Raw genomic sequence first — 25372 nt, 5'->3', positions numbered from 1 at the left:
AAATATAAGTAAAGCCCCCTACAACCACCAAAAACATTAAGTGATATTAAAAGGTACCAGTGCTTGCACTTCTAGGAATCTCTCTTATGGAAATGCCAAAACAAGAACACAAAGATGTATAAAAGAATGTTCAGTCAGTGGAGCCGTGTATACAATCATGAAAAACCAAAAACACGCATCAACGGGAAAAAATGCATAGGGAAATACACCCAAACTATGGAACACTTCTCAACCACCAAAGAATGAGGCAGATCTACAATTATGACATAGAAAGACAGTCATGACAATTAATTAAAAAAAGAAAGTTGAAGGACACACATATTACGACCACATTTCTGTTTCTTAGAAAATAAATAAAGGGGGGAGGGTACATATACCTGCATGACAAAAGTTTGGAAGCACGTTTACCTAGGGGAATGAGAGTGAATGGTGAAAACAGACGGACAGAGATTTTCGTATTTAACTTTACATACTTCTATACTGTTTGAAGTATGTATTCCTGTGAACAAGAATTCAGTCCAAAATTTAAATATCAATAATTACTAAATCACTAATACTGGATGGCACCATCTGAGCATTTTGAAGGACTTCAGGGATGAACTAGAAAACTATTGGTCAAAATGAGGAAAGGTCACCAAGGCAACTGCAAATGTGACCCTTAATCATAAGGACTTCAAACACTTGAGAATTATAAGAAAATTTTATTTCCATATTAGACAAGCTAGTGGAATAAAAAGTAAAGACTAGGACCATCAAAGAGGTATTTTGGGTTTTACTATTGTTAAGTATGGGGCTTATAAACAAGAAACTGGATAGATAAAGACAAACCAAAAGGCCCAAGCGTGTGGCTCCTAAGGATTACAAGAGCAGAAAGGAAGAAGCAAAGAATCTTCATGTTTACAGATGACACTAAAGACTTCCACAGTAATAATGTGCCAAGTTATTGGTGCCAAATTATAGGAAGATCTTGGGAATCTATGCGAATAGAAGAAAAAGTGGCAGATGAGTGTTAAAATGAGCATATGGCCTAAATCAGGCACATAAAACAACTTCTCAGCTGTCATTTATGACCCAGGAATAGGATCTCACAGTCACTGTAAATGGACCCCTGAGGACGTCAACCCAATACTGAGCTACAGATTAAAAGCAATGCAGTGTCCTGGGAGCCGTCAAGACAAGTGCTAAAAAGAGAAAGAGAGAGAGAGAAACCACTATCCTCTCCTCATGAAATTCTCATGCACCCGCTTCAACAAACATATACTTCTCCTGTCATTTGTGTCCTGCCCCTTCAACGACATACGGTACAGAAGTTAAACAAGATCAGAGGGTCTCAAATGCCAGCCCCTGGATCAATCCCAAACTGACTCTTTCAGAATCACCTAGGAATGGCTTTTTAAAAATACAGATTCCCAGGCCACACAGAGAGATTCTAATTCAGTGCCCCTGGAAGTCCTTCTAGGTGGTCCCCGATGCAAGGACCTGTTTAGGAAATCACTGGGCTCCTTCTCTCTCTAATCTACTCCCGGAGAGGATTTAAGAAAGCCTACAATAAAAAATAAACTCAAAAGAAAAGAAACCATGTGAGGAACTACCAAGAACAGATTAAGATGATTCCTATACTTGCACATTAAGTGGAAGTGGGAAAGATTTGCAAAAGACAATTAGAATGATCTAAAGGAAGAGGTTCTGGCCTCAAAGTGTGAAAAGCAGAGCTCAGAACCCTTTCAAGCCCCACACTCCCACCAGACTCCCCGAATCAAGAGCAAGGTCAGAATAAACTCTACCCACGAGCTAGAGGTTCCCCGAGTGCCCTCCTCATCCCCACCCTTCTCAAGTCAAGACCTGCTGCCCCAGGAGAATGTCAGCCTGCGTTCAGAAGTAGAGGTGAGACTTGTAAATAAAATTCACCAGTACCACGTTCTTCTGGGTCCCAAGCAAACAATCCCACTAGTCTATCCGGATACGGCTACTGAAGCCAAGAACCTCACTGGCTCACTTCTATCCACCCTCCATCCACTCCACTATCTGCTCACTTAGTCTAATTCACATTCTAACTCCCTGGTCTCCCACACTAGAAAACCATACTTCAACTAATCCACCTTCTCAAAAAAAAAACAAAAAAAAAAACAAGGCAATGGGACAAACTTGTTTCATGAAGGATAAGTAGCAATTCAAAGTGAAGCCTACCATAAGGTATAAGATTTCTCAGCTTTGCTTCATACCTAAAAGACATGTAATACAAAGTTCCTTATAAAATCGCAGCCTTTTGGGACTGCGAGGAGCTTAGAGACAATGAGCCTGCTTCATTCAAGAGAAGAGGAAAGAGTCTGAGAGGTGGAATATCTTACCCCACATCACCCAGATGGAGAACAGCCACATCTGGGCTAGAAGTTTTATCCCCTGAATCCTAGGCCAAAGATCCCTCTTCTCTGCCAGGTTGTTTCCCAGGGACAATGTTAATACATTAGATTTATTAACTTTAAGCAGATTCCCCAAATCTCAATTCCTCCTATTACACATAGGTTGGTGTTATAAGACCACCCCAAGAAGACTACTTCCCACATATAGAGAACTTAAAGCACCTCAAAATGTGTTAAGACGGAGAGAGAGGAGATGGTGCCTTAAGTCACTAGTCATAAGCATATAATGGAGAAAATGTGCCAAGCCCAGTTTATATTGGAGATTGAACATCTCAAAAACGACATCTGAAAATGTCACCTAAATTTTCATTAGGTTTATTTTCCCTGTAAGTTGCTTAACTTTCTAATTTTTAAAAGATGCCAAGAGAAACCACTGTTCTCCTTTTCCCTAAACATTAGAGCTAAGTGAGGAAAACAACATTAATTTATCATATTGAGTCTCACAGAAAATAAGTGAAGTCCCACAACACTCCATCTGCATCAAATGTTCACAACCTGCGATTCTGCATCAATTTCTGCTGTAAAAACAAAAAACATATGTCAGTCTCCCAAGAGAGGAAGTAGCAACAGAAACTGGGTGTGTACCCATCTCCCAACAAGAAATAAAGAGGAAAAGCTACATAAGCCCAGTGAGAGCTGAATCCCTTTACTTTACCACTTTATCAGGGCCTTGTCCCTGATAAGGCAAGGAATTTCCTACAGGATTTAGCTATACTACTCCTTGGAGAAACGAAATAAAATAAATCCAAAGACCAGATTCCAAAAGATACTACGGCACCCCCTGCTAGAGCCGCACCTGTCAGCTGGATAGGTAGCCCACACTGGTGAGTGAGTGCACAACAGGCCTTAGAACCTTCTGACCTGGATTCAAAAACCTGGCTTACAAATGGAACTAAAATTTTCACTTATTTCCCAAATTTCACTCTCCAAGTAAACCAGGGCACAGACTCACCAAATCATTTGCCCACTTATTACTAGACCTGATCACCACCCAGCCTCAGAAGTCTCCACTCATGTTAATAAGCCACCCTGCGCATGAGCTAGTTCCTTCCTGACTGCTAGTTTGAGCTCTGAAGCATGCTAGTTTGTTTCCCACCATCACTGCTGGCTAAAGCTTACTAGGTTAAAAGTGTTGCTAGGGGGCCAGCCCAATGGTGTAGCAGTTAAGTTCGCACGCTCCACTTCAGTGGCCTGGGGTTCGCTGGTCTGGATCCTGGGTGTGGACCTACACACTGCTCATCAAGCCATGCTGTGGGGGCATCTCACATAGAAGAACTAGAATGACTTACAACTAGGATATACAACTAGGTACTGGGGGCTTTGGGGAGAAAAAAGAGGGGAAAAAACATGTTGCCAGAGATCAGAGCAGCAGTAAATTCCATGCGGTAATAAAATGCTAACAGAAGTATTAACACTAACACATTCTAGATGCTATTTAACTCTCATTGAGCCTGCTCTTGGCATTTAACCTTTCATCCAGGTCCCCTCCATTGGAAGGTAGTCACTTTGGGAATAAACAGATAGGAATAAACAGATGGGCTGATAGGAAGTCAAAAAAAACCTTAGTCTTGGCCCTGTAAGAAAAATGAATATGACAGAGAGCAAGTATTTTTTTATCAGTCTCCCAGTGTTTATATCTATTCAGTGGACTTAATGTCAACTATTGATCTACCAGGGTACCAGAACAACCACCACCTCCACTGCCTGTCTGCCTTTTATCACAGTAAAACATATATACTAATAGCCCAGGTTAAACCCATAGCATTTATATGGAACACTGAACTTGAAGAAACTGAAGAGCTACAAAAAAAACACTGAAAATAATCATCAGTGGAGACCCTACGGCCTTTGCACTTGCTGTTCCCTCTGCCAGGAACACACTTCCCCTCTGGTTGGTTCTTTGATGTCCATTAGATCTCAGCACAAATACTCAGAGAAGCCTTTCCTAAACACCCTATCTAAAGGCGCCACCCCTTCCCTTACTCCCAACCACTCTGTCCCATTCCTCTACCTGAAATCACTCTTATATTACCATGCTTATTTCCTGTTTAGATGTTTACTGTCTGTCTCCTCCATGAATCATAAGGGCAAGAATCTGATCTACTTTTTTACCACTGTTTCTCCAATATCCAGACAAAGTTTAACACAGTAGATGATCAATACAATTTGTTAAGAAAGAAAGGAAATACGATTGCTCACCATTCTATAACATTAGTTAGCACAGGGCAGAAGCCACTTAGCATGGCTAGAGCCAGATGGCTGCTTCCGTTTCATACAGGAAAAATGACAGGAAGCCTTTAGGCTATAGTAAAAACTTAGTGCTCCTCTACTTATAACCTTGATGGAAAGCTACCATGCTCACCTTTTAGGAAGTGGGCAATTTTAAAACTAGAGGAAAAAGCCTTCCATCCTATTTTTTCGCAAACGGCCCTACTAAAATATTGTTGTTCAGCTGCCTTGTCCCTTTGACTAGTAGAATACGAGTACTTTAAGCAGCTAAAGAAAGGTGCTTTTCTTTCACAGTCTGCATGAGCTAAGTTCACAGAGGAAGGAGCAGCTCAACAGACTACTACTCTGTCGCCACTACACTCTGGAAAGGCACATTCTTCATACTTGTTAGTTCAGAAAGCTAAGAAACGCTTAGCTATAATGATCTAATTTACAGGTAGCATTTCCTACAAGCTGTACATGGGAGAAAGTTCTCCTAAGCTACTCACCAGGCAGTCTACACCCCACTTTACAACAACCTGGCAACACAATTCCCGTCAAAGGAGGAAATTATGGCCATTTCTTCCTTTTAGGTGCCTCTCCGCCTTAGTCACCTAGTTAGAATCATGGTTCTGAGCATAAAACCAAAGACTGGCAGAAGGATTCCTTCCCCTTTAGGCAATGAAATGGGGTAGGGTGAAATGGAAACTGGGATTTGGCATTGTCCTCCCTTGGCCTTCCACACCACAAGCAGGACAAAATATGCTGCTTCCATGGCTGCCTCTGATAAGCACAGAAGAGTCAAGAACTGTGGCAGATTCATTCTGCTGTTGTGAAAGAAGCCTGTGTGCCCCTGCTTAAAAAGACATGCAAACATACTGAGTTAGAGGGGAAAGCTGGAGTGAAAAGACATAGAAAAGGGCTCTCTCCCCAAAGCAGAAAGTAAATCAGATCAGTAAAGCCAGAGAAAATAGCCATCTCTAAGTAGCTGCTAAGTGGGGTGACTGAATTTTATACTAAGTACCTCAAGACTTCTCCCAACCTCCTCTATTTAACATATGCTGACAATATTCTGTTGCAGCTAACGAAAGTCTGGCAAATTATTCAAAGAAACCTGGAGTTAGAATCCTTGAGGGTTGTGAGAAAATAATATCTGATTTGACAGAGACATTTTCTTTTCCAGGTTATATTTTGTCTGCCCACACACTTGCCTGTCTCATCCCAACTCAGAAAATATAAATCCACCTTCGGTTTTTCCACCAATCTCACTGCCTTTTCAGTAAGAGAACAGCTCCAAAATGCTTGTGTCAACTTACTGCCCACTTCCTCTTAAACACATTCCAGAACCAACTCCGTCCCTTTGCTCCCACTCTCATTAGCAGACACAGCCTCTACCATCACCATCATTTTAAAAAACTAGTCAAACGCAAAGATTTACAACTTGATTCACAAGTTCTTTCTTCTTCAACCTTAAAAAAAGTAACAAGGACTTACTACGATTGCCAGGTAGGGACCAGAAGAAACTTGCACCTTCCATGGCCCTATAACTCATTCTTTTTGCCAAAAAAGAGGAAGGGCTACTCCCTTCACTGCAGCACACCTCAACCCTAGACCGTTTTAGACCTTCAGCTCAGCCTGAGTCCAGACAAATCTGGAGGGCTCACCCAGAAAAGACACCTCGGGTTATTCAGTGTTCCCATTTCTGCCCCTCTCTCAAAAGGCAGAAAAGCGGTGACTTACTGTTTTCCTATTCATCAAACAATTTCCTTGTCACTTTCCTCTGTCGTAGAGCTTCATTCTCGTTTGCAGAGTTCTTACGAATAGTTCCTAGTACCACTGGAAACAATTACTCTCCAGGAAAACACAACTTTGCATAGCAGAAGAGCTTCACACAGAGCAATTTGCCAGAGGTCGATTTTTCATTCCAGACAAGGCTTCTGAGCTTGACAGAAATCTGCCTGCAGTTCACCAGGCCTCCCTCCCCTAATCCCTGCCTGGAACTCACCCACCCTCTCCCAGCAGTTTGGTCACAGGAAAACAGCAGAAGCTACTCAATCACTGAATTTTAAAAGCCTCCTCCCAGACTTGAAGGTGTCTTCCACACCACACGCTTATGCACATAAACAACCGTAAGCACTAAATGAAATCACTTACCAAAATAGCAGCTCCAGGACAAGACAAGGAGTAACATCTAATCTCTCCTCAACTCAATTACAGTCAGCTTCACTTTCCTGCAATTTTGCAGCCATGCATCACGGGCCCCACCCTCCACATTATAAACTCATGCCCTGGAGTCAGAGGCACACAGGCCTGGGTTCAAGTTCCAGCTCTGCCTCTTATTACCAACAAAAAGTGCCTGTCCTCAGGTAAACTTTATTCTTTCTAAACCTCAGTTTACACAACTGTAAAATGTAGCCAATAATCTTATCCCTTGTCAGGTATTATAAACGAGATAATATAAACAGAATACTCAGCATAAGATATGACCCTTAAGAAACAAGTGATTGTTGATATTCAGTATCCATGGGGGTAATCTGTGGGCAGGCATGGTCACCTCACAGAATCCAGATGCCCTGGAAGCCTCCAACATTGGTACAAGCAAAAATATGCTGAGCCTCATTCCACTCCTACCCCACAAACGAGAGGAGACTTTAAAAAAAGTTCAAGCCTTAGCAAAGGGAAAAACTCAAAAAGATCCACTCAGGCAACCCCACCATCAGACCACCAAGCGATGCTTTGTTCCTATGATAAACGCAAAGATCAGTGCAAATGAAAAAGCTAATGAAAGAGGAGCCACTTCAGGATAATCCTCTCATGGGTCAGGTCAATATTTCAAAGGGGAAAATATGCGGACCTTGGAAATTCCCTTCTCATTCAGTTTCTGATAAATTCTGAAGTTCCTTTTATGTGTAAATAAAGGGGGAAAGTAATATTGAAAACCCTAAGAATCTCAGCTGGCAGCAGAATATTACCTGAGAAATGAATACATGAGAATTAGGGAGGAAAAGAAAAATCGTGAAATCTAATTCACACACACACAAGCTGAAGAACATTTTCATCCTGTGAAAGACAATGAGCCAAGAAAACAGATGCTTTTTACACTTTTTACAATTGCAAAAATATGTGGAGCTTTGAGAGTGTCATAAAGGATATCTGCTGTTCCAGATGGAAAAGTCAGAATTGCAGTCTAAAATGAAACCTAGCAGTCTGTGGTCATCACAACCAGAAAACCTGGTAACAAACAAGAAATCTCAGGTTCCCAAGATTTGGGAGGGTTGGGGGACAACAGACGGGACAAGTGATAAAGAGAGTGTACACTACAAAAGTATCATGGAGCTGGGGATAAATGTATTTAAATGAACTCTGCAGGGTTTTAAATAAAAAATGTAAGAATGTAGGGAGTGAGGGGATATAAAACCAGGCAGAATCTACAGTGTTAGAGCCGGGGACTGGGACTCAGAACACTTGAGCTCTGGCCCTGGCTCCAACCCAAACCACCACGTGACCTTAGGCAAGTCACTTGCCGGCTTCAAACCAGCAGTCTTCTTATCTGTAAGGGGTGGGGGAACAATAATGATCGCTAACATTCCTACCGGCCTAACATTTTAAGAGTCAAAAGGAAAGAAAGCACAAATATCAGGAGCCCTCAGAACTACAGACCTGAGACAAGAGGTAGAGGGAAAAAGACGGGAAATGAGGGCCAGAAAGTGAGAAAACTTGGAGTAAGTAACTCAGCGTCGGTGGAAACAGAAAAGCTTCAAGATGGCCAAGTACTCCTAGAGTTCCAGGGAAGAGCCGGCGTTAGGATCTCAAAAAACTGCAAAGTGCTCAGCAGATGTCAAAATGGACAGAAGGACGGGGGATGGGAGGACAGATATTAACGAGTTATCTCCGTTAATCAATCAGTAATCGATCTATCCTGATAAACAGCCAGGAGATCTGAGTGCCGCGACCACGGAAATCACTGTGACCCGATGCCAAGGTGTCCCGGAGGCAAAGTACCATCGGGAGTCCGTGTCGTGTTCCGTCTACAGAACGGATTCCGAGAATGGGTGAAAAGTGAGGAAGGGGGCAGAGGAAAGGGGATCTGGGAGACCATGCAGGTTGGCGGGAGAGGAAGAGGAGCCAGCGCCAGACTCCCGCCCAGGGGCGGGCAGTGGGGTCACGTTCAGGGCCCCGCTCTCACCATCTTGACGATGCCCCGCTGCACGGTGGGCACCGCGGGTCCCCCGGAGGAGCCGCCGCTCTGCGCGGAGGAGGCCATGTGTAGAGACGGAAAGGCAGCGAGTAAGGCGGAGACCGGCTTAAAGATGTCAATGTGGTGTCGGTGTTGGTGAGAGGCCGCCGCGGCGAGTAGCAGGCGGGCGACCGGCTGCAGGCGATGGACGGGACGGACGCGCCGTGCGCTCACAGAAGCAGCAGCGGGACTGGGAGCAAAAGAGGAGACGCGATCTCCGCCGCCGCCACACGTTCTACTCGCCGCGCAAGCGTGCCAGATCGCCACCGCCCTCCGGCCAATTAGCGCCCAGAGCCCGCCGGACCTCAAGCCAATAGGCACCCTGCTCGCGGAGCTCCGCCCCTTGGTCCCAAAACGGGTGGCGAACTCCAGGAAGCGCTGAAAGAGCTGATTTGCGGTGACAGGCTAAGTATGGGGCGGGACTTCCGGGGCAGCCGTAGCAGGTAGTGTCGGGAGCTGTAGTGGGAAGGAAAGGACACGTCAGCATCTGGCTGCGGGGCGCAGGGGGCCATGGGAGCCCCGGGGGGCGGGGCCAGCCTCGCCCTCCGGCCTGGCCCCGCCCATCGCGCCCCGCCCTGTGGGCCGCGGGAGTGCCCACGTGGACCCCAGTTCCAGGAGGGCTTGCCCAGATTGGGAACGCACAGTCAACGAGGCCAAGACCCGGAGAGATCTCAGTACTGGCTGCACACCGACTTCCGACATTTTACCTCATATAGAAGTGTGTGGAGAACTTGGAAAAGTCTGAACGTCGTGAAACCTCCTACCGATCTTAGCCTTGACCCGGAACGCCGCCGCGCGCCCTCGCTGCCTATTTGTGTTGCCAGTGTGTACCGCTTGGAAGGCGCTCGATTAATGTTTATTGGTGGAAGGAATAAATCTGTTGTAAGGGGTGATGTGCAGGACAAGGAGAGAATGACCCTCTTTTTTGAGCTCTTCCCAGCTGCGCCAGGGAGGTTGGGGACAGTCTTGCTATATACTGCTCCTGGCCCGGGAGGAAGCAGCTCATTGACCAAGTGTGAAAAGCCTCCAACCGCCGGATCCCATCCCTTCACTTAGCAGTAGTCTCTTTTGAATAAAGAGATGGGAGGCAAGAGGTCTCAGAGCAAGGGCGTACAAATGTTTAAGTCAATGAGTAGAGACAACTAATATTCGTCGAGTGCCCACGATGTGGAACCAAGGACACATCTTGCTTTTATGCCATTTAACCTTAATCTTAAAACTTGGTTCTACACTGAGGGCACCATTTCACCGGTAGCTCTTTTGAGAAGAGGTTGCTTATTCTCTCACACTTCACATATCCCAGGGTCACGTTTTGGGATCAACACCTCCCTAGATCCCTAGTGCCCCTTCCATACCTTAACTTGTCACTCTCTTCAAAAATAAAAATCTTACGGAGGCTCATTCCGCCTGATTATACCACTCTTCCTCTCATTGAGATGGTTGTCTTCTCTGTCTGTCAACTGCCACCTGTCATTCGTTGAAACTGACCCCTAGTGTACACTCTTCTCCACCCAATGATCCTGAATGACTTCAACATTTATGAGCCTGACTGATTGAATACCCTCACCGCTCAGCTCCTTGACCTCATCTTCGGTGAACTTGACCTCTGCACCACTTTACCCACCCTCTTCAGGACAGATGAAGCATGCCAACTGCTCCATGGCTGAAACTGTAAACTCAACACACCTCATTCTCTGGTCAAAATCTCTTAAAAGGAATAACCCTCTCGCTCAGTTACTTCTCTTATACCTTGTGTTAGTTATCTATTGCTGCATAACGGTCTACCCCAACACTTAAGTATGAAAGCAATGAGCGCTTACTATCTCAGTTTCTGTCAGGAATCAGGCATGGCTTAGCTGAGTGCCTTTGCCTCAAGGTCTCTCACAAGGCTGCAATCAAGGTGTCAATAGGAACTGTATTCTCATCTGAAGTTCCCTTATCTGACTATGGGAGGATCTGCTTCCAGGCTCACTGATGTAGTTGGCAGGATTTAGTTCCTCAGGAGTGTTGGACTGAGGGCCTCAGTTTCTTGTTCCTTGCTACGTGGATCTCTCCATAGGGCAGCTCACAACCATGGTAGCTGGTTTCCATCAGAGCAAGAAAGTGAGAGAGCAAGAGAGGACAAGCAAGCCAGAATCTTTTTGAACCTAATCTCAGAAGTAACATCCCATCACTTCTGCCGTATTCTATTCATTAGAAGAGCCACTGGTTTCAGCCCACATTCAAGGGGAGAGGATTACACAAGGGCATAAATCATCAGGACGAGGTAGGCTCATTGGGGATCATCTCAGAGGCTGCCTATCACACACTGTTCTTTAACTTTAAGTAGAATTCAAAGTCCCTGAACCTCTGTATCCTCTTTTTATCAGCTTCCTTCTGTTTTCTCCTGGATCCTTGGTTAGACTCCATTTTTTCCCCTCTCCTACCAGTATCCTCGTCTCTAATCCCATTGTCTTCCATTGGACTCCCCTGTCGAAACTCCAACTCTAGATCTCTCTGCCTTCTCTAAACCTACCACTTTGCTAGAGAAAACATTAAAACGTGCAGGTTGGTGCCACAGTGAATTCATGGGCCCTCACATATTACCTGGAATTTCTTCTGTTTCCACAGTCACTTTGGTCTCCAACTTCATTGGGTCTGGTTTTTGTTATTGTTGTTGTTTAATTAAGACTTTATTTTTTTAGAGCAGTTTTAGGTTCACTGCAATATTGAGGGGAAGGTAAAGAGACTTCCCGTATACTCCCTGCCCATACACATGCATGGCCTCCCCCGTTATCAACATTCGCCACCAAAGTGGTACACTTCTTGCAGTTGATGAACCTACATTGACACATCATAATTACCCAGAGCCCATAGTTTACATTAAGATTCACTCTTAGTACTCTCGCAACTCAACAACAAAACATCAAACAACCCAATCAAAAAATGGGCTGGAGACATGAGCAGACATTTCTCCAAAGAATATACTGATGGCCAATAGGCACATGAAAAGATGCTCATCATCGCTGAGCATCAGGGAAATGCAAATCAAAACTACACTAAGATATCACCTTATACCCGTTAGAATAAGAAAAATATCTAAAACTAATAGCAACAAATGTTGGAGAGGTTGCGGAGAAAAAGGAACCCTCATACACTGCTGGTGGGAATGCAAACTGGTGCAGCCACTATGGAAAACAGTATGGAGATTCCTCAAAAAATTAAAAATAGAACTACCATACGATCCAGCCATCCCATTACTGGGTATTTATCCAAAGAGCTTGAAGTCAGCAATCCCAAAAGTCCTGTCCACCCCAATGTTTATTGCAGCACTGTTTACAATAGCCAAGACATGGAAGCAACCTAAGTGTCCAGCAACAGACGAATGGATAAAGAAGATGTGGTGCATATATACAATGGAATACTACTCAGCTGCACAACAGAACAAAATCATTCCATTTGCAATAACATGGATGGACCTTGAGAGAATTATGTTAAGTGAAATAAGCCAGTGAGAGAAAGATAATCTGTGTATGACTCCACTCATATGAGGAATTTAAAATTATGGACTAAGAACAGTTTAGTGGATACCAGGGGAAAGGTGGGGTGGGGGGTGGGCACAAAGGGTGAAGTGATGCACCTACAACATGACTGACAAACATTAATGTACAATTGAAATTTCACAAGATTGTAACCTATCAATAACTCAATAAAAAAAAAAGATTCACTCTTAGTGTTGTACAGTCTGTGGGTTTGGACAAATGTATAATGCCATGTATCCATAATTATGATATCATACAGGGTATTTTCACTGCCCTAAAAATCACTAATTCTGTTTTAAACCTTCTCTGTTTTCCTCTTAACTCCTACTCTGCTGTCTCCCACACTTTCAGTGATAAGGCCTCCTACTTTGAAGAGATAATAAAAGCCATCAAGAACACCCCTCCATTTCCCACCACCAAATCTAAAAACTTATCTTCCTTCTCATTCCTCTCTTCTTCTCCCTTGTTACAAAGAAAAAACTTCTTCCTACTTGCTTAGGCTAAACTCTCCATCTATGTTCTGGCTCCACTCCCTTCTCAAAAACTCTCTTAATAGATAATTCCCTCTCCTGTTTTTATAGCCTCTCATTTATCCTGGATTCTTTAAATATTAGCATTTAAATAATCTCGAATGTATCACATTGTAAAAATAAATTAATTAAATAAATCTTTCTTTTATTCCACATCCCTCTCCAGATGGCTCTCCTCCTTCACAGGCAAACTGTCTTGGTGAAATTGTTTATGTTTGTTGCCTCCACATCCCACCCTGCCTTCAATCCTCAGCCCACTGCAATCTGACTGTTGTTCCTATCAATTTACTGAAACTGTTCTCTCCAAGGTCACTAGTGACCTCCTTGTGACTACATTCAATGAACACTTTTCAGACCTCTCTTTGCTGAGCTCCCCACAGCATGTGACATGGTTTGTCCCTTGAAATGCCTTTCTCCTTCTGAGATATCACATACTTCTTGTATTCCTCCCATCTCTCTAGCTGCTTCTCATGTTCATTCTGAGTGACTCTTCCTTTGCCTATCCCTTAATATTGATGTTCCTCCAGGTTCTTTTCAAGGCATCTCCTTTTCTAATTCAAAATATTCTTCCTAAGACATCTTATCCACTCCCGTGGCTGCATGCTAATGATTCCCAAATATATTGCTCCTATTGAAATCTCTCTTGAGCTCCAGATCCATATGTCCAATGATAGTCCAGATATCTGCCTGTGCCTGTCACTTTGGGAGCTTGAATTCAACATGTCTCACAAGGAATGCATTACCCTTCCTCCCAAAACTGCTCTTCCCTAGTATGTGTCACAGCCCAAATAATGACACCAAAAAGCTACCCAGTTGCAAGTCAGCGTTGATCTTAAACAAATAGTTATTTCTCCAGCAAAAATGGGTTTATTTGGGATCAGCAAAAAATTATCACTGGTATATGCCCTAAGCAGCTCGAAGGAAGTTTCCAAATAACTTAATACTTCCCCAATGTTGTTTTTCAGAGGGATTTTACAAAGAGATGCCGTCATCAACCCACCTGAAACAGACCAAGCCCAGCCTTCCCGAATGAGCCAAGAGATGTCCATAAATCACCCTTTGCCTCATTTGAATACTAAAATCTCCACCCTAGGAGGAGCCTAAGCCTTATTAGCATAATATTAGCCATGTATGTGAGAGCATGTTTTCAAACTGCACCTGTGTGAGCTTATACCCACCTCTTTATGTGATCATGAAACTTCCCTTTTTAATATTAATTCCCCACTGGAAATAAAAGACACCAGCTTTCCCTTGCTCAGGGAGCTACAGCTGTGGAAATGATTCCATGTGGGTTCCTTACTTGCTGCAAATAAATTTTACTTTGTGTGACAACTACTTCTGGTGAAGGCTCTGATTTCAACTTATCAAGAAGCAGACTCATTTTGGTTTGGTAACAGAATCACAATTCTGGGTCTGCAACCACGTCAAGCCACCTGCAAGTCCCTTAGCAGCTAGGGGAGAGAAACTCTTTTATATTGGGGAAGAGGAAGCTGGGAAGGCTCTTGTAATGAAAGAGTACATTGGAGGAATGGACAGTTCTATGTGTAGCGGCTTTTCATTGGCTGAGTTGTGACAGTCCTTCATTGGATGAGCTTCTTGCCAGTCAAGAAGAAATCTTGGGAGCCAGCCCATGGTTTAGTGGTTAAATTCTGTGCCCTCCACTTTGGCGCCTGGTTTTGTGGGTTCAGATCCCAGGAATGGACCTACGCCACTCATCAGCCTGCTGTGGTGGCAACCCATGTACAAAATAGAGGAAGATTGGCACAGATGTTAGCTCAGGGCTAATCTTCCTCAGCAAAAAACAAACAAACAAGAAGAGTAACTCTTTCTTCTTCGTTGGGCATCAGTATGTACATATGGCACGAGAGCTCCTCCTTTTTGCTTCCTGACTCCAGTTTAATGAAGTTTCTGTTTATTAATTTGACACCAGAAATCTGGAGGTCATGAATGACTCCCCCCTCTTCCTCATTCCCCATTTCTTTTTTTTTTTTTTTAAAGATTTTATTTTTTCCTTTTTCTCCCCAAAGCCCCCCGGTATATATAATTGTGTATTCTTCGTTGTGGGTTCCTCTAGCTGTGGCATGTGGGACGCCGCCTCAGCGTGGTCTGACGAGCAGTGCCATGTCCGCGCCCAGGATTCGAACCGATGAAACACTGGGCCGCCTGCAGCGGAGCGCGCGAACTTAACCACTCGGCCACGGGGCCAGCCCCCCTCATTCCCCATTTCTTAGTCAGTCTCTGAAGTCTGTTAGATCTACAGCAGTGCAGTCAAGCACAAAGGCCTTGGAACCAGATTATCTGGGTTCACGTCCCAACAATGTGTTATGTAGTATCTCTGTTCCACAGATTTCTCATCTGTAAAATAAAGATGATAATTGGACCTAACTCCTAGAATTTTTCTAGTTTTGAAGATTATATGAATTTGTATATGTTAAACACATAGAAAAATGCCTGGATCCATGTGTTAAATTTGTTATGAGTATTATTAAATATCTCCTATTGCTTAAACCTGGCTTATTTACACCTGGATTACCACACTTGGCTTATAATAGAGGTTCCTGATACCAGTCTTCCTTACCTACACTCCATCCCTTCTTCCAACTGCAGCCAAAGAGATAGTCCTAAAATGCAGATCTGATCATGTCTCTCTACTCCCCAAATCCCTCCCATAATTTCTCAACAACCGGCTCTCCTCTCACAGCTCAACCCTTCACACTGTCTGCAGAGGCCAAATTAACTTGGTTTTGATCTTTCAAAGCAACACTCCTTTGCTGTCAGGCCTTTATGCATAGTTTTGTGTCTGCCTAGAGCACTCTTTCCACCTTCCTGGCCTCCTCCCCACCCCCACTCACTTCTCCTGGTTACCACTTCTACATCCTTCAACTCCCCACTTAGCAGTCAAAGCACCTCCCCTGGAAAGCACTGAGAAGAATGCCTTCATTCAGAACAGAGTTAGTTAGTTATCTTTCCTCCTATTTTTGGTCTATCAGAGCACTTATCAGATTGTGATATAATTGTCTCTTTGCCCTCTAAAATGTCATCAGACTGTATCTGATTTATTTACAGTGGAATTCCCATCACAATGATTGGCCCAGATAACTCTTCAGTAAATATTTGTGAATAAATGAATGAGAGAAAAGTATTATCATATTCATTTTACCTACAAGGAACTAGAGACCCATGTAGGGTATTTATTGACGGTCACATGGTTAGTAAGTGGTGGAGAAGGGATCTGACACCAGCTTTTGTAACTCTAAAACTCATGATCACTGTGACTTTACAGGAAGGAAAGAGACTTTGAAATCCTTAAAGGTAACCCCTTCTGTATATTGGAGAACACACATACACAATCTGGAGATGGACGAGATTCATTCAAACAAACAAACAAACAGAGAAAACACCTATTTCCTGTACTTCTTTGGGAGCAAATTTAGGAAATAGAGCCCTGCCAGTAATAATGGCCAAAATATAATGAACACTAAACATACGTTACATTACTTGATCCTTAGAACAGCACTATGAAGTAGATATAATCAAACTCTTTCTACAAGGGAGGAAAGATGCTTGGAAAATGCTTAGAAAAGGTGAGCAACCAGCTCTAGGTCAACAGCTATTAAGGGATGGAGTCAAGATTTGCACCCTGAACTTTCTGAACATAGTCTGCTCTTAACTATTTGACTACCGTTCTAGTAGCCAAACAGGCGCCTGCATCCTGGACCTGGACCTGTAAAATGCAGAGACTGGGCAAGGAAGGAGTCTTCAACTCTCCAGTAAGCTTCCTTTGGGTAAACAGGAGAAAACTCCACACTGGAGTAACTCCCTGCCTCTGTTCTCCCCAGCCCACCTTCAACTTCAACCCATTTTCCATACTGTTAACCTGGTGTTTTTTCTAAAATGCAAATCTCAATCACGTAGACTTCCTCCTTAACCTTGCAGTGGCTCTCCTTCCACTTCAGGGTAAAGTTTCAACTCCTTAGCATAACCCAGGAAGCCCTCACAATCTGGCCCTGACCTAATTTTCCTTCTCCTCCTCCTCGTCCTTCTTTTTTTAAGTCTGTTATGAACTGAGTTGTCTTCCTCAAAATTCATATATTGAAGCCCAGACCCTCAATATGACTATATCTGGTGATGGGGCCTTTATGGGGATAATTAAGGTAAAATGAGGCCATAAGAATAGGGCCCTAATCTGATAGTATTGGTGTCCTCATAAGAAGAGGAAGAGAGACCAGAAACCTCTCTCTCTCCCTGCAGGTGGACAGAGGAAAACGCCTGGAAGGACATGGTAGGAAGGTGGCCGTCCGTCAGCCAGAAAGAGAGTCCTCATCAGACACCAACCCTGGAAGCTTGATATTAGACTTCTAGCCTCCAAATTGTGAGAAAATCATTTTCCATTTTTCCAGCCACCCAGTCTGTGGCTTGTTATGGCAGCCTGAGCTGACTAATACAAAGTCTTACTCTATGTGAAAAGCCTCATGAGCCCAACTTGTCTAGATCAGCCCTGTCCAAGAGAGCTTTTTGTGAGGATGGAAATGTTCTGCATATGCTCTGTCCAACGGAATAGTTACCAGCCACATGCGGCTAATGAGCGCTTGAAGAGTGGCTAGTGCAACTGAGGAAGTGAACTTTTAATGTTAATTTTAGTTAATGTAAATTAAGTTTAAATAACCACATAAGGCTAGTGACTATAGTATTCCACAGCACCTGTCTAAATGGTTAAATTTGAATCTTGCTGTGATATCTGAGACCATAATCTTCTATGTTGTTTTTTTTTTTTTTTAAAGATTGGCACCTGGGCTAACAACTGTTGCCAATCTTTTTTTTTTCTGCTTTATCTCCCCAAACCCCGCCTGTACACAGCTGCATATCTTAGTTGCACGTCCTTCTAGTTGTGGGATGTGGGATGCCGCCTCAACGTGACATGACGAGCAGTGCCACGTCAGCGCCCAGGATCCGAACCCTGGGCCGCCACAGCAGAACCCGCGAACTTATCCACTCGGCCGTGGAGCCGGCCCCTATATAGTTTTTTGATTAAGCTATTTTTATACGCCTCGTGTAGTCAAAACTTAGTTAAAATGCATGATAACATAAACCATCATTTAAAAAAGCATTGTAAGAAACAACAAAGAAGTTTATAACATTAAAAATGATACTCAAATCCTGCCTAAAAAAAAAGAAGAGAAAAACAATTTATCCTGTGATCAAGGCTTAGACATTATTTCTCAAATCTCACAGTAGAAAAAAAATCATATCAACCTAAGAAAGACAGTATGCTCTTCCCAATTTGCCCTATCTGTATAGTAAGTCAGTGTAAAGGATTTATAAAGGTGTACTATGCATCTACACAACTATATGATTTGGGCAATGGTTACAAAACTTTTAGTTAATGCATCAACTTTGTACCCTATGCTGTTGTCACTTAATGGCAAGACCAATCTTTATTCCATTCTCTCAAATGTCATATATTAATCAATGCCTCTGGGTTCTCAGTAGGCTTAGATAATTGTATATTGATTTGCTCCTGCTATAGCCATCAGCTTTAACCACTTGTTGAATTTGTCACCTTGGACTCTGTCTGTCATACTCAAGTCTCCAAGAAAAAAGGCATAAGGAAAGCTCCAGCCAGTGGTACCACCTTTGTCACAGGGTAGCATGTTGTTCTGAATTTCTGTCTCCTCTCGGCAAACTGAGATGATCAGGCTGGGATGGAACCTGAGGACTCCTTTGTCTCTCTCCCCAGAATCCTGAAGTCAGTGGCTAGCAAACTCAGAGTTAGAAATATTTCAGCAAGTAATAGCAAATTAGATTAACCATGGAATAAACATGTATTTTTCTTTCACAAATCAAGAGGTTGGACCTATTTGTTTAGAGGCTCAACTATCTCAGGGCAGGCAACGCTGCAATTCTTTTGCTTCCCTTGTAGTCTCAAAATAGCTGCTTTAGTGCTAGACATCATAAGAAGAAGGAGGCAAGAGGAAGATGAAAAGACCAGTACCAGACATGTCTGCCCATTTTTATCAGGAAAGCATGGGCCGGCCCTGTGGCCGAGTGGTTAAGTTCGCGGGCTCTGCTGTGGTGGCCCAGGGTTTGGATCCTGGGTGCTGACGTGGCACTGCTCGTCAGGTCACGTTGAGGTGGCGTCCCACATGCAACAACTAGAAGGACCCACAGCTAAGACATACAACTATGTACGGGGCGATTTGGGGAGATAAAGCAGAAAAAAAAAAAAAGATTGGCAACAGTTGTTAGCTCAGGTGCCGATCTTTAAAAAAAAAAAAAAAAAAAAGAGGAAAGCAAAAAGCTTTCCCGGAAGTCACTGTCCTGGGCCTCTCCTTGCTGTTGAGGAGGCTGAGATGGCCTTTAGATTGATGAGAGAGAAAGAATTGGGAATGGATGCGGGTGTGGCCCAAGCCCTGAGCCTCTTCTTTGCCTCTGGCCCCATTCTGGCCTATTTCTAAGAAAGAATTCCATCCCTTCATTCCTTCCAGACTAAAAAAGCCAAAGCAGTAAGCCTTTGTTTCATTCCTGCTGTCTCTGGACTAGGGCCCCCACTACATCCTCTGCCGTGGGTTTGCATGGTCCCCAACACGACAGCCAGTATCAGCTGTCAGAGCTGAGGAGCCAGAGCAATCAAGAGGAAGCCAAGCAAGAGGTCAGGATCTGGGTAAATGGTAACAGTGGAGAATATAGGGGCAAGGTGAAGAGTGGGGAACTGAGCCCCAGGCGTTGGGACCAGAGACAGGGTAGCTGGAATGGGGGTGGGGTTGTCAGCATTAAATGGCAGGAGTCCAGGCAGAGGAGTGAAAGGGCAGGGGTGGAGCTAAAGCAAGAGGCCAGGATTCAGGTGACGGCTTGAAGGGGAATATGGTCCCCTCACGCAGACATTAGGATAATCCATGCATTTTTTGCAGGCACCCTTTTCTGGATCTCCTCTAGCTTAATTCACCAACAGGATAGCTATTTCAGGTGGCAAAATACACTATTTCAGCCACATTCCAAGTGAACACCACAGAGACATTTAGATGTTAGAAAATCGTCTTTCCCTCCTCTTCACCCCAATCTTTGTTTCATGTATTTGAGGCATAAATTCCAATAAGAAATGATTTTATGAAAATGCAAGATAATTCTAAAATTATACTACACCCTGTTGTTCAGTGTAGAGAAGTTGATAGACATTGCTCTCTTAAGAGTGCTTCAGAGGATAGGATGTTGCTTTATGCTGCAATTGAAATAGGCTCAACAACCATAGAGTTATGTGATGTTTACATGCTTTTCTTAAGAAATGTCCTTTCCCAATACATGGGCTTTGAGCTGTTTCCCTCTGCCTGGAGCTCTGTCCCCACAACAGGAACAAAATGGACAAGATCCCTGCCTTCTGGGAGCTTACATTCTAGTAACAGAAGCTCAGCATGGGATAATTATGATGGTTGAACTTTAAATTTGGATTAGAGGTACTTGCAACCAAGGCAAAAATGAAAATACACATTAAGGTTACATAATTCTCACTGTCTGATCAGAAGCAGCATATTATTTTATGAGAAGAGACAAACTTTTCCCTTGACATTGAATTCTAGAAGGTTTTCATTACCTGACTCTTTATCTAAAGAGCAGTGAGTAATATAACAGGCAATGCTTTTTAACAGTTTTGTAAGAGATGCAGAAATGTGGCTGTTATAAAAAGTTCACATAAAACCTAAAGGAGTATTATTGGATAGTAACTCCGTGAAAATTTCCACAGTGGGAAATAGCAATCATTACAAAGAAAAGAAATCTGCTTCAAAAAAGAAAGCCAAAATACCTAATTCTTTCCTTCCAGGTACTGACAGTCAACCAAAACATTTACGAAAGAGAAAACAAGACCTAAAACATTCTAAGTGGGTCATTAGAGAATAATGGTTAGGTGTTCACCAGCACATGCGATCTTGATGAGGGAAGATGTACAGAGAGGCCATAAAATTGGATTCCCTAAACTTGACAAGACCCTGATGGTTCACTAATCCTCCTGATGTCGTTGTAAATTGGTTCAGAGGGTATGGAGAATAATCTGGGATATGTATAAGAACCTTCTAAAACTGCTTAAGCCTTTTGACCTGGCAACTCCACTTTAGGAAATCCCAAGAAAAAAAACATCTGAGGCAGGGTGGGAGGAGTTCAAAAAAATATTATGGCAAAGGGGCTGAGATTTAGGGCACTGGGAAGTGATTATCAGAGTATGATTTGTTTGTGAAACTTGCAAGTTACTTAACCTTTCTAAGTCTCAGTTTTGTCATCTGTAAAATGGGAATAAAAATAGTGCCTGTCTCACTGGGTTGTTGTGATATTAAATAAGACAATGGATGAAAAGTTCTACTTACAGTACCTGGGGTCTAGGGAGCTTTAATTAGGTTAGTGATAATGATGATGATGATGATGATGATGATCTTGAGAACTTGAAGCCACTCAAAGTCCCAAAGATGTGAAAATAGCTAAGAAAACTTACAGTATGTAAACAAAATGAAATATTAGGTAGCTATTAAAAATGACATGTATGTAAGCTATTTTTATAGTGTAGTATAAAATGCCAGAACACAAAATAGTTTCGCATAGTGATTATAACAAGGTAAGAAGACAGGAATGCATTAAAAATAACCCAGTAGAATTTTTAGAGGTGGAAACAGAGTTTAATATTCCGTTGGTGTGTGGGGCATTGTTTCTAAAGTTCGCAGTGAATTCTTTTTCAAATAAACTTAGTTCTCAGTGCCCAGAGATTCATTTTTTACCTTTCAATTGTGAAATAAAAGACACGGAAAAGTGGCTCAAAGAAAAATGTACCGCTTAGGGGCCAGCCTGGTGGCACAGTGGTTAAGCTCTCATGTTCCGCTTCGGTGGCCCAGGATTGGCCGGCTTGGATCCCAGGTGCGGAGCTACATACCACTCATCAAGCCATTCTGTGGCAGGCATCCCACATATAAAGTAGAGGAAGATGGGCACAGATGTTGGCTCAGGGCCAGTCTTCCTCAGCAACAAAAGAGAAGGATTGGTGGCAGATGTTAGCTCAGGGCTAATCTTCCTCAAAAAAAAAAAGAAAAGCACAGTTTAATGATTTATCACAAAGTGAACAGCAATGTATCACCCAAGTCAAGAAAATGAGTGACCAGCATCCCCAGAAACCACCCTCCTAATTGCTGCCCTCTCTAAGCATGTATCTCAAAACACTATAATTTTGCATGTGTTCTTAAAAAATTTATAATGGAAATTAAACAATATGTATTCCTTCGTGTGGCTTCTTTTGCTCAACGTTATGTTTGTGAGATTCACCCATGTTGTTTCATGTAGTTGTCATTCGTTCATCTTCATTGTTGTATAGTATTCTAGCATAAGGACTATACCCCAGTCTATTGATCCATTCTACTGTTGATGGACATTTGCCTTGTGGCAGAGTGTGTTTTCCAAAGATGGTCATGGAAATATCTCTCAACACACATGTTCTTTTTATGAGGTGACCTCAACATTCCCCCCATTAAGCGGTGGAATCTCTCTCTCCTCCCCTCAAATCTGGGTAGGCCTTTGCTTTGCTGTAAGAAAGTCTAAGCTACAACATGGAGAGGCTGCATTCAGGGGTTTGGCCAACAGCCCCAGCTGAGTTCCCGGCTGACAGCTGGCATCAACAGCCAGATGTATGGCTGAAAAAGCCTTTAGATGATTCCAGCCCCTCACGAAAGACTCACACCTTTGGGTCTTCCCAGCAGAGGCCACAGACATTGTGGAGCTGAGATGAGTAATCTCCTCTAGGCCCTTTCTGAACTCCTGACCCAGAGAATCTGTCAGCATAACAAAATGGTGGTGGTTTTATGCCTCTAAATTTTGAATGGTTTAACACAGAGCAATAGTGTCTGGAACAGGGCTGTATCCAGTTTTTAGCTATTATAAATGAACATTCATGCACAGCAGACGCATTTCTTTTTAAAAAAAATATGTTTACAGAATAAATTTTAGTTTTAATGATTGAATCAAAAGCCCACTAATTCCATTGATGGTGCAGAACTGAGAATTTTTGATAACAAATTTTGGGGAAAGTAACACAGTTTTTTCTTATTGAGGTCATATTGGCTTATAACATTGTGCAATTTTGGGTGTACGTTGTCATATATCAGTTTCTATATAGACTGCATTGTATTCACCACCAATGTCTAGTTTTTATCTGTCACCATACCTATGTGCCCCTTTACCCCTTTCACTCACCCCCCCCAACCATTCCCCTCTGGTAACCACTAATATGTTCTCTTTATCCATGTGTTTGCTTATCTTCCACAAATGAGTGAAATAATATGGTGTTTGTCTTTCTCTGCCTGGTTTATTTTGCTTAACATAATATCCTCAAGGTCCGTGCATGTTGTCTCAAATAGCACAATTTTGTCTTTTTTTATGGCTGAGTAGTATTCCATTGTGTGTGTGTGTGTGTGTTACACCACATATTCTTCATCCCTTCATCAGTTGAAGGGCACTTGGGTTCCTTCCACATCTTGGCTACTGTGAATAATGCTGCAATGAACAGAGGGGTGCATAGATCTCTTTGTACTGTTGATTTCATGTGCTTTGGATAAATACACAATAGTGGGATAGCTGGATCATATGGTATTTCTATTTTTAATTTATTATTGTTTTTTGAGGAAGATAAGGCCTGAGCTAACATCTGCTGCCAATCCTCCTCTTTTTGCTGAGGAAGATTGGCCCTGAGCTAACATCCGTGCCCATCTTCCTCTACTTTATATGTGGGATGCCTGCCACAGCATGGTTTGACAAGTGGTGCATAGGTCCGTACCCAGGATCTGAGCTGGCGAACCCCGGGCCAACAAAGTGGAGCACATGAACTTAAGCACTGCGTCACCAGAGCAGCCCCTCTATTTTTAGTTTTTTGAGAACTCTCCATACTGGTTTCCATAGTGGCTGCAACAGTTTGTATTCCCATCAGCAGTGTATGAAGGTTCCCTTTCCTCCACATCCTCTCCAACATTTGTTGTTTTTTGTCTTGGTAATTACAGCCATTCTAACAGGTGTAACAGGTGTATCTTAGTGTAGATTTTATTTGTATTTCCCTGATGCTTAGTGATGTTGAATATCTTTTCATGTGCCTATTGCCATCTGTATATCTTCTTTGGAAAAATGTCTGTTCATATCCTCTGCCCATTTTTCAATCGAATTGTTTGTCTTTGTCTTGTTGAGTTGTATGAGTTCTTTATATATTTCAGAAATGAACCCCTTGATGGACATATGATTTGAAAATATTTTCTCGCAGTTGGTGGGTTGTCTTTTCATTTTATTCATGGTTTCCTTTGCCTTGAGGAGGCTCTTTAGTCTAATGTAGTCTCATTTCTTTATTTTTTCTTTTGTTTCCCTTTCCTGAGCAGACATTGTATTCAAAAAGTTGCTGCTAAGACTGATGTCAGAGAGTGTACTGCCTGTATCTTCTTCTAGGAGTTTTGTGGTTTCAGGGCTTGCATTCCAGTCTTTAATCCATTTTGAGTTAATTTTTGTGTATGGTGTAAAATAATGGTCTACTTTCATTCTTTTGCTTGTGGCTGTCCAGTTTTCCCAACACCAGTTATTGAAGAGACTTTCCTTTCTCTATTGTATGTTCCTGGCTCCTTTATCAAAGATTAACTATCCACAGATGTGTCATTTTATTTATGGACTTTCAATTCTTTTTTGTTTACCTGTGTGTCTGTTTTTGTGCCAGTACCATGCTATAGTTTTGATTACTATGGCTTTGTAGTGTACATATATATATTACACATATATACATATATATACACACACACATATATATATGTATTTTTTGTTGTTGTTGTTGAGAAAGCTTAGCCATGAGCTAACATCTATGCCAAACATCTTCCACTTTATATGTGGGTTGCTGCCATGGCCTGACTGACGAGTGGTATAGATCTCCACCCAGGATCCAAACCCATGAACCTGAGCCACCAAAGCATAGCATGCCAAACTTACCCACTGCATCACGAGGCTGGTCCCTGTAGTATACTTTGAAGTCAGTGATTGTGATGCTTCCAACTTCGTTCTTTTTTCTCAGGATTGGTTTGGCTATTTGAGGTCTTTTGTTGTCCATATAAATTTTAGGATTCTTTGTTCTGTTTCCATGAAGAATGTCATTGGGATTCTGGTTGGGATTGATTGCATTGCATCTGTAGATTGCTTAAGGTAATATGGACATTTTAACTACGTTTATTCTTCCAATCCATGAGCATGAGATATCTTTCAATTTTTTTGTGTCTTTTTCGATTTCTTTCAATAATTGTCTTAACTAGTTTCCAGTGAATAGGTCTTTCACCTCCTTGGTTAAATTTATTGCTAGATATTTTATTCTTTTTCTTGTGATATAAATGGGATTGTATTCTTGACTTCTCTTTCTGCTAGTTTGTTATTAGTGTATAGAAATGCAACTGAGTTTTGTAAGTTGATTTTGTA

General features: G+C 42.6%; 2 protein-coding genes across 2 annotated transcripts in view; one reads left to right on the top strand and one right to left on the bottom strand.

The window, feature by feature from the left end:
- SND1 (staphylococcal nuclease and tudor domain containing 1) overlaps window positions 1-9325 on the bottom strand; it is a 407468-nt gene extending 398143 nt beyond the window's left edge. Inside the window, exon 1 of the mRNA XM_008509590.2 lies at window positions 8815-9325. Coding sequence (XP_008507812.1) covers window positions 8815-8892 — 78 coding nt within the window. The 5' untranslated portion in view covers window positions 8893-9325. The remainder of the gene's footprint in view (window positions 1-8814) is intronic.
- A 50-nt stretch (window positions 9326-9375) lies between these two features.
- The window catches only part of PAX4 (paired box 4), a 41494-nt gene continuing 25497 nt past the window's right edge, over window positions 9376-25372 (top strand). The window contains 2 exon segments of the mRNA XM_070615347.1: window positions 9376-9818; window positions 19457-19656. Coding sequence (XP_070471448.1) covers window positions 9376-9818; window positions 19457-19656 — 643 coding nt within the window.

The sequence above is a fragment of the Equus przewalskii genome, chromosome 4 (genome assembly GCF_037783145.1).
Source record: "Equus przewalskii isolate Varuska chromosome 4, EquPr2, whole genome shotgun sequence".
NCBI classification, from domain to species: Eukaryota; Metazoa; Chordata; class Mammalia; order Perissodactyla; family Equidae; genus Equus; species Equus przewalskii.
The sequence above is the reverse complement of the archived record's forward strand: the minus strand, read 5'-3'. Positions and strand labels throughout refer to the sequence as shown.